General features: G+C 40.4%; 1 protein-coding gene across 1 annotated transcript; it reads left to right on the forward strand.

Annotated features, from left to right (window-relative positions):
* Positions 1–77: 77 nt before the first annotated feature.
* FRG1 (FSHD region gene 1) lies at positions 78–9,026 on the forward strand. The gene is made up of 9 exons (XM_033060900.2): positions 78–185; positions 472–539; positions 1,398–1,520; positions 2,807–2,864; positions 3,041–3,155; positions 3,522–3,626; positions 4,340–4,431; positions 5,033–5,143; positions 6,035–9,026. The coding sequence occupies exons 1-9, from the start codon at positions 124–126 to the stop codon at positions 6,069–6,071; spliced, it is 771 nt and encodes a 256-aa protein (XP_032916791.1). The 5' UTR covers positions 78–123; the 3' UTR covers positions 6,072–9,026.
* Positions 9,027–9,570: the final 544 nt, after the last annotated feature.

Genomic DNA, 9,570 nt, shown 5'->3' on the forward strand with positions numbered 1-9,570 from the left:
TGCGACGACCGCTGCGCGGCGCCGCCGCCGGCCGCCCACAGCCGGGCGGAGGAAGGGCCGCGGCTTCAGGGCTTCCTTCCGCCCGGCCAGGGGCGGAGCTGGGCCCGCCCGCTGGATCCCGACATGGCCGAGTATTCCTGCGTCAAATCCACCAAGCTCGTCCTCAAAGGGTCCAAAGAGAAGAGGTGAGGAGCGGGCTGCCCGCCGTGCCACCCCCGCCCTGCCCTGCCCCGCGCTGCGGCAGCCGCAGGGGCCGGCACCTGGGGCTGGGCCGGGATGAGGCCGGGCCGGCCCTCCCCTCCCCTCGGGCCGGGGACACCCCCGGGCTGGCCGGCCGGGCAGCGGGCCGGGCTGGCAGCCGCTGGCTCTCGGCCCAGGTCAGGGACCCACTCCCGCAGGGCCTGGGCGTGAGGCCATGGGGGACAAGGGCTGGGCCGGCGGCTCTTCACTTCTTTGCATCTCCCCTTGCAGCAAGAAAAAGCACAAGGCAAAGAAAAGGAAAAGAGAAGAGGATGCAGCAGAACAGCTCGATATTGTTGGTGAGCTGCTTTCCAAGAGTTACGTGACAGTGTCGAAACTGTAGGGGATGTGGCAGAAGCTAAAGAGGTCGTTATAGGACTTCGTAAAGCAAGTGTAACCCCTGTGGAGATATATAACTCTTTTTTCTCAACATGCTATTTGTATCTTGGGATCTTCCTAGATTCCAAACGGAGCTTGTGACACCAGTGGGATGGATTCAGATTTTTATAAGTAATAATAATAAATAAACTGTTACTGTCTTAATGAGGTAGGAAATATTTGCAAGACAGTGTATAAGGAGAAAATTTTACTGTTCAAAAAATGTAAAAGTCATAATTCTAAGTTTTGCACATGGGAAATGCTATCTTTAACATTGGTAGAATTCTGTAGGAGTCAAATGTTCAAACACAGGTTGGTTTGAACAATTAAGGTCTGAGAATTGCAACTCACATATTTAACTGCAAGATGAAATAGTATCTCTGTTTCTGTTGTGCTGGAGGATCTAATAAATGGATGACCCCCAAACTGCAGGAGACATGTACAGAGGGAAAAAATATTTTCCTTGCCAGGTGTGTCTTTGCTGCATCAGCTGAATGAATGAGCCTGGTCTATGGAGTAACACAAAGGGATAAAGCACAGGAGTTTGTAACTAGGGATGACAGGAGGTCAAAGAGCAGGACTTCCTGAAGCAGCAGCAAGAGCACCATTAAATTGGCTCTGGACTATAAAATAATGCACAAAGATTGTGAGGTGGCTATAGCAATTCTATCTTTTGAATTTGAAGTTTCAGAGAAGACATGGAAATACAATCTGTTGAGCTACTGTAATCAGGAGTTGTGATTACTCTGTTAATAAACTGTCATGGTTTTGTATTACAGGAAACTGGTGGGCTGTCAGTAATTTTGGTGAAATTACGGGAACTATAGCTATAGAAATGGATAAAGGAGCTTACATCCATGCCCTCGACAATGGCTTGTTTACACTTGGAGCACCACACAAAGGTTTGTTCTGGGAAATTTGAAAGTAATAGTTTTAATAATGAAGTACATAAAAGCATAGAACTAGCATCACTTCAAGGCAAGCAGTGTTACACTAAAACCAGTTTACTACAAAAAGTCATTCTAGCTGAAGCATGCAGATGACTTAAACCTAATGACTACCAATCAGTTTTACTCATCTAGTTTCATGCTGGCTTATGTGTGCAATAAATTGAACTGCACTGGAGATGATTACCTGTTAAAGGCAGTACCACTTGCTGGATAAAAAGTGGTATAATTTTTATTAAAACCTTTAAAATGTTTATTGTGTCACTTGAAGAGTGAAATTCAAGGTAGATTAATTGTAATGTTTATCGCTGCATCCTTGTCTTAATATACTTGTTTTGTTACTGCAGAAGAGGACTACTAATGTGCTGGGGTAATTAGCTTGTTCTTTAAATTTGAGAGCCATGACTGACATGGACTGTTCCAGACCTCTGACAGTGTGTGTGTGTTTTATCTCCAGAGTGAGATCAGAGCAACAGTGCCCTTATTCTCTTGTTTTGGGGATGGAGAAGCTTGTAGCTTTTAGGATACTGAGTTGAGTTACCATAACTGAGCCATAATGCATTGTGTTATGAAAGAAGTAACATTACAAGGAGATTAAGGTTTTCAAAGCCACCAGGAGAATTAAAAAATATTCTTAACTATAAATTTCATTAAATGAGGATCATCTTTGCATCTTGTTTTAAGTACTGTAAATACATGAGCATAAATGAGCACCTGCATTGCTTTTGTAGAAGTGAGTGCTCAAAAAGGAATTGTTAACAAAATATAAATACAGTAATTTCACGACTATAAGGCGCACCCTTTTGACTAAAATTTTGGCCTGAACCTGGGATTGCGCCTTATAGTCCAGTGCGCCTTATATATGGACAAAGTTCAGAAATTTGCCTGCCCAAAAGTGTGAGCTGCGAGCCGCAGGGGGAGCCAGCAGGGCCGCGGCTGCCGGGTGGAGGCGGGGTCTTGGCCAGCAACCACACAGGGGGAGCCAGCAGCGGATCCTCACTGCAAAAAAAAAGCACACCTTATAGTCCGGTGCGCCTTATATATCAGCAAAAGTTCAGAAATTTGCCGACACCCGGAAGTGTGCCTTATAATCCGGTGCACTTTATAGTCGTGAAATTACTGTCCTTCCACAGCATTTAGAAATGGCCAGTGTTTAATTCTTTTTGATACTGCAGTATTAATAGGCTGGTATATTTTATGTTTATACTTCATACTTAAGTAATGGAAAATTCATTCTTCAGGTGATGAAGGCCCTAGTCCTCCTGAGCAGTTTACAGCAGTAAAGTTGTCTGATACAAGGTAATTACTGTAATATTTCAAGTTTTGACACTTGTTGTCTTTGGATTTTGTGAGAGGCATTTTAATACTCTTTTGAAATACATTGTCTGCTACTAAAAGTGTCTGTGATGTGTTGGATATTGTGAATTTCATGAATTAAAAACACTCTTTATTGTCTTCCTGCATTTCTCTTTGAGGATTGCTCTCAAGTCTGGTTATGGCAAATATCTTGGTATAAATTCAGATGGACTTGTTGTTGGACGTTCCGATGCAATAGGATCAAGAGAGCAGTGGGAACCCGTCTTCCAAGATGTAAGCTGTTTGGAATAGTTTATTTGATGTTCCTAGTGTTTGACTGTATTTTGAGTTAATCTATGTAGATGGTTTTTGTCTGTGAAGTAAAAGGCTTTTGCAATCTCTTTCATATTGTAACTTTTGTTTTTCCAACTGCAATACATTTACTGTAATTGAAAGTTTTTAAAATAGCTTCATTTTGACAGCTGTAAGCATCGTAAAACTGAAGGAGCAAGCAAGTTTGCTGGCTAGCTGTTGAAGTATCCATACATAAAAGAATTAAACCCATTTAGAGAGACTTTTAGTGTATTGTAGAGGATAAATGTTACAAATCAAGGATTATATACATCCTTGTACTCACAATGCGTGATATTGTTTCTGCAGAGGAAAATGGCATTACTAGCAGCGAACAGCCGTTTTATTAGATGTAATGAAGAGGGGGACATAGAAGCCAAAAGCAAAACTGCAGGGGAAGAAGAAATGATAAAGGTAATGTATAACTTCTATAACTAATACAGGATTGGCAGGAATACTCAAACAAGCAGGTATCTGTGTGCTACAATTTTCTGTTAATACCGTTATAATTGCTTCCTATAAGCTGTCAAGTGATATGGCCACAAGAAAGGTAAATGAGTTCCAGGGCTGCATAAATTCTCAGTACTTCCTGTAGAGATAAGAAGATACTTTACCCCTCAGGAGGACAAAAGAGTGATCTTCCAGGTAGTTCTAAAAAGCTTAGGACAAAAGAGAGGAATTGTGACTGAATCAGGGGCAGAGAACAGTTTACCAGAATGATCCAGAAGGGAAGATCTTTTAAGAGAATCTAAAAAGACTATCTTGACTTTATGTGAAAGTGGAAAATATATGTATCTCTCCAAATAGAGATAGTGTCTTAACTACTCAGAGCAATAGTATTTTTAAGTCAATCTTTGAATTGTCCCTGTCAAAATTAAGAACTTCATAGTGCTCCTTTGAGATGAAGGCAGTTATGTCTTACTATAGTATTGAGGATTGCACTTAATGTTTCCCATATTTCAGGCATCTCTTACTTTTGCAGTTGTCTCTGGTTAACCCATTTGAAAACTGTGAACTTGAAAAGTCACTGTGACTCTCATTCTGTTATGAAGGATATGTAGTCATCTTTAACCTGTAACTTACGGTTTTTAAAATACAGGTGCTTTCTTTTTTCTTTCAATTATTAGATTCGTACTTGTGCTGAAAGAGAAGCTAAGAAGAAAGATGAAGTTCCACAAGAAGACAAGGGAAACGTTAAGCAGTGTGAAATCAATTACGTGTATGTACTTTAGAGCTGGTAACAGGCTCAAGTACCTTTTTTTGCTTCTAACTGGGGACATCTTTGGTGCAAGAGCCCAATTCCCATCCAGCCTTTCACTCACTTTTCATTAGCAGGACAAGGGAAGAAAAGAGGATCAGAAAGCTCATTGGTTGAGATAAAGGAGAGATGCTGTCCCAGGGTTAACTGTGAAAAATTAGTTAAATTTATTTCCTTTTAAATGGGTGTAGATACTGAGAAACAAAAATTAAAAACACCACCTTTCCTTCTGCCATCTCCCAAGCTCAACTTCACTCTAGACTCTTCTACCTGCTTCTCCAGGCCAGATGGGTTATAGGTCAATACACAGTGGTTTCTTTCAGCCACTCCCTTCATTTCCCACTTTTCCCCTTCTCTGGAATGGTGTTATTCATGGCTGGGAGGTAATATTTGCTCCAGTGCCTAAAGCATCTCCTTCCTCTTCTTCTCTGTGCTTGATATTTACGTTGCCATTTTGCACTTTTAGGGTTTTTTTTTTTTCCTTCTCTGCTGTGGCATTTTGCCTTCTCTTAAATATGTTTTCATAGTTCCAGTTTTTCACTACTTTTCTTCCCCCTTACAGGAAGAAATTCCAAAGTTTTCAAGACAAAAAGCTTAAAATAAGCAAAGAAGATACAAAAGCCCTTAGAAAAGCCAGGAAAGAAGGCACTTTTCATGAAATGCTCCTTGACAGGTACTTCAAAGTGCTAGAAATAATGTATTGATTAAAAAACTACGGGGAGATGGAATTACAGTAAAACGTGGGGTAAAAAAAGAGGGCTAGATTTCAGGGAGATAGCTTTCTGAGCATTTTTCCACTGGTGAGTGTTGTGCCTGGGTCCTGGGGGTTGCCACTTTTTTTTCTTTCTATCTGGATTTTCACTTCTTTAGCTGAAGTTTGCAGGTTTGAATTTACCTGTAAATTAGTTCTTTGGGAAATCTTCTTGTTCAATTTGTTTAGTATGGAGTTGTTGAGGGATTAGTCTTTTTAATGACGAAAATTGAGCTAATTTTTAACATTTTTCAATATCTATGGTACCAGAACATTTTGGAGAGGCAGAATTTGCATTTTAAAGAGAAATAGTGTTTATTAAGGACAGTCTTCATGTTATCTAGTGCTATTTTTTTTTCTCCCTTGAGCTGAGGCTAAAGAAACTGTCTTGAATTTTTAAAGCCTTTTATGTCAGTATATAGTATAAATATTGGCATTAATTCAGTGGGTGGAATGCAGAAAACTATTTCTCATAATTGCTAGTGATGTGAGAACAGTCCTGGGCTCTCACAAGTGGTCAGCTTCAGCTCACACTGAATCTGAATTCCATTCCTCAGAGGAGACAAAAAGGCAATTACAATGATTTGAAGGGAAAGTCAAGGTTAACTTTAGACACTGTAGTTCTATCGCCTTAGGAAAACAAAGTTAATTAACAAATCCAAAGTGTTGTTAGGCCTTTATATATACTTGGAAGCAAAGTTTAAGAAAAATTGCTTTCAATGCATTCTTAACACTTTGAGGCAGATAGAACACCCAGGTGTAATTGTATTTCGTCTTAATCTAAATCTTGTTTCATTCACTCTTCCCATACAGGAGAGCTAAAGTGAAAGCAGATAGATACTGCAAGTGACATCCATTTTCTTCTGCAACTTTGGTCTATTTTCTTCTGCAACTTTGATGGCAGTGTCAAATTGAAAAATAGAAAAATATTTTATAATTGTTTTTTTATTTAAGGCATTTTTTAAGTATCTTCGGAATTGTATTAAAATTTTCTCAAATATTAATAATGCAGCTATAAAGTCTCGTTAACTGTATTACTTGTGAATACTTGGCCTGTGTTAAGGGAGTGGCTCCAACAAAAATTAAAGGTGTATCAATTGATGATGGTAAGCTATTTGCCATGTAATTTAAGCCCTGAGCGACAGACTGTACACTGATTTAGAGAGAAAGCTCCTGGCTTTTAGTTGCCTTTAGGACAAAATCTAGAAATAAATAGGTGATTGTTGGCAAATGTTCCTGGCCAGAGTCAGGAATTACTGGATAAAAATGCAGCATAGCTGTGAGGTGTGCTATGGAAGAGAGGGAGAAAAAAAAGTTACTAATTTTTTTCCAGAGCTCCTTATTTTGGTCTAGGACTGGGGATTAGGGCTCATTAAGTAGTTGTAAGTACCATGCTACATGTCCTTCCCCATAAATGTGACTGATGTACAATGAACCATTGGAATATCACGGTCCTGGAAATGGCTTGCTGCCAAAACTATTCTCAGAAACACTGAGAAAAAGACAGCACTGCAAGGCTGCAGGCCAGAGTAACTATTTATTGGAAGTTCATTGCAGGTGTCATTGATTCACAGTCACTGTGAATCTTAAATATGTCTAAGGTGAATGCTGATTGTGGAAGTAGATTGATATTACAGCATCTGCTTTTCTTTCAAGAATATATTGTTTGAATAAAAACTTGCCTGGTGGAACCCACAAAAATGATTACTCAAGCACAGATACATCTGGAAGCAGAAACATGTGCTCTGGTGGGGAAGGTTGCTGAAAGGATGCTCAGCAGCAGAATAAGGGCCTGAGAATTACTCAGTTCATATTAGTGTAAATAGGAGAATACAGTGAATTGAAGTAGCTCTAGCAGTGAGTAAGGAAGTAAAAAGCAATGGCAGAGCAAATGCAATGAGACTGTCTATAGTAGGAGAGGAAGTACTAGAACTGGCAAGGGACTGGCAGCCTTGCAGAGAATACGGGTATTTTAGTAGCATTAGGGTTGCCCTCTATGTTGGGACTGATGATACACTGGAGTCTTGAGAAAATATGTTTTGAGATAGCACAGAAATGGGGATCTGGGCATTTCACAGTAGTGAAGATCAGTGTGTATATTTAACTGTTGCTGTGAGGAGGCTATTTGGATGTTTTCCCGGTGGAGGTATTCACAGAGTCATCTTGAAGATTCTACATCCTGACAGTAGTGTTAGCACGAGGAGCTTTAATTTAACTGAAACAGAGAAAACAGGAGGAAGTAATTTGGGTAGCCTCTACTTAGAGCGGGAAGGAACAGATCTGGAGAGTGGTAGTGCAGTACTGGATAGATGAGTATGAGAGAGCAGAAGGGTAGATGTAGGTGTTAAATATCATTGAGTACAGTTAGCAAGCCAGGCCTAAGGTGCTGGTGTGGACCCTGAAGGCAAGGCATTGTGATAGGAGCACAGCAGAATAGCCATAGTCAGAGAAAGTGACTGGTGCTGTAAGAGAACTGTTTCTTAAACTGAGAATTTCTTTCCTGGTGAAAGAGGCCTCAAAAAAGTACACCGTGTAGTGTGACAATGGCATCATTTTGTCTTCAGAGCATTTGGAAAGAGTTCTTAATTTTCCAAAGTCGTTATTTTCTCCTGTTAAAAATGTACTAAAGGCAGTAAAGCATCTAGACGAAGATAATGAAGTCCCTAACAGCTGTCTGCCCCAGATATAAAGGATGAGCAAAAAGGGTTACAGATCTTCAGAAAATAACAGGACCAACTTAATCAGATTCTCTTACCATAGCCCATACTATTCTATTCAGATACCTGGAAGTAAACACAGGATTATTGTCTTACACATATTTGCAACTGAAAATATTTTCCAGACTCTAGAAACTGCCTGATCTTTTTGAAGAACACTCCATGAAAATCTTAAGGTTTATCCTGTTGCACTGTAATTTTCCTCAGTTTCTAAAGCCACAGATGGTTTCTGTATCTTCTTTTACCAGTGCTTAATTTTTTTCTGCCTTGGTCTCTAAAGCTCTGTGCAATTCCCAGCTTCTGCTCTGAGCTGGCTCCTTCCTACACTGTTGCACACTCTCCTCCCAAGGCTTTCCCACACTACAGTTCATTTTTTATCCTTTCCTGTTTCTTAATTTTTGCAGCTCCATGCAGCTTTCCAATCAACCTTCTGCCAAGGACTTCCCCTCTTTTTCTTACCACCTCCACCTGGTTTTGTAAGAGAGTAAATTGCACAGGCAATTAAGTAATGGTATAAAGACTACATCACTTCTTTTCTGTGTGCCTAAAAACATGTGGCATGTCTTTGGCACTGAACAGAGCACATGAGACAAGCTTAAACACAGGCATCCTGGAAGGTTTTAGGTACTTTTTCATGGTGCTTCCACAATTGTTGCCAGTGTACACACTCATGAAGCATTCATTTGCTCACACTAAAATGATAATGCTCATACTACAATGACAGTTCACACCTAATTTGGCTGCTGGTTTGTACTTGATGTTACAACAGCCTGGTCTAGTGGAAGGTGGCTCTGTCCATAGCAGGGGGCTTGGAACTGGATGATCTTTAAGGTCCCTTCCAGCTCAAACCATTTTCCAATTTTATGAGATAAGATACCATTTAAATAATAACTAGAAGGCAGGGTCCTTATAGACATGTGCATCTCATGCTGTGTGTTTCTCATTAGTCTGTCTCCCCAGCTGCCCACTTCCTGAACTCCTAAGCCACAAGATGGAGAAAAATCCTTCCTCAAGAATGCACCTGCCTGGCATCTTTCATTACCACTGATGCTCGAAAGATATACTGGAAATAAATCCCCATAGACTGATGTCTGTAGAGCAGGTATTTGTTTATTGCAGTGCTGGTGGTGAGGGCAATACCTCCACCTAACTCACCCACCTTTGTCAAGTGCTATGGTGTATTTACACAGTAAGTATTGCTTAATACTGATGTCTAGTGACTGTGTCACTGTAACATCATCATATACATGCCAGAACAAATTTGCATAGTATGATCTCACGGTTATTAGATAGTTCTTTCACTCTGCACTTGCACCTCCCCAATTTGGGGGTTGTCAGGGGTCTTTGATGAAGGCTTCCAAGGCCTGCTTCACAACTGAACTTTTCAACTTCGTCTTTGGAGCTTGCACGGTTATGGTGTTCCTTGGTCTGTCTGGTCCCAACCAGTCTAAATTCTTTATTTTGTGGCTAATTGACTTTACATTTGCCAATTTCTCATTAGTGCTGCGCTTACCTATCTCTAAAGCCATCCATCTGGTGAGTTTTTTCTTCCTTTTTTTTGCCTGTTCAGCATTAAGCAGCTAATTAATCAAATACTAGCCAACCATATGCTAGCCAATACACAGAAAGTTA

This window comes from Catharus ustulatus, chromosome 5 (genome assembly GCF_009819885.2).
Source record: "Catharus ustulatus isolate bCatUst1 chromosome 5, bCatUst1.pri.v2, whole genome shotgun sequence".
Taxonomy (NCBI): domain Eukaryota; kingdom Metazoa; phylum Chordata; class Aves; order Passeriformes; family Turdidae; genus Catharus; species Catharus ustulatus.

What these genes read in the sequence shown, in the direction of transcription:
- FRG1 (XM_033060900.2), top strand. Translation starts at nt 124, where the DNA reads ATGGCCGAGTATTCCTGCGTCAAATCCACCAAGCTCGTCCTCAAAGGG. An exon ending in GGGAACCCGTCTTCCAAGAT is followed by an intron (nt 3,156 to 3,521) that starts GTAAGCTGTTTG and finishes TTGTTTCTGCAG; the next exon opens with AGGAAAATGGCATTACTAGC. An exon ending in CATGAAATGCTCCTTGACAG is followed by an intron (nt 5,144 to 6,034) that starts GTACTTCAAAGT and finishes CTTCCCATACAG; the next exon opens with GAGAGCTAAAGTGAAAGCAG.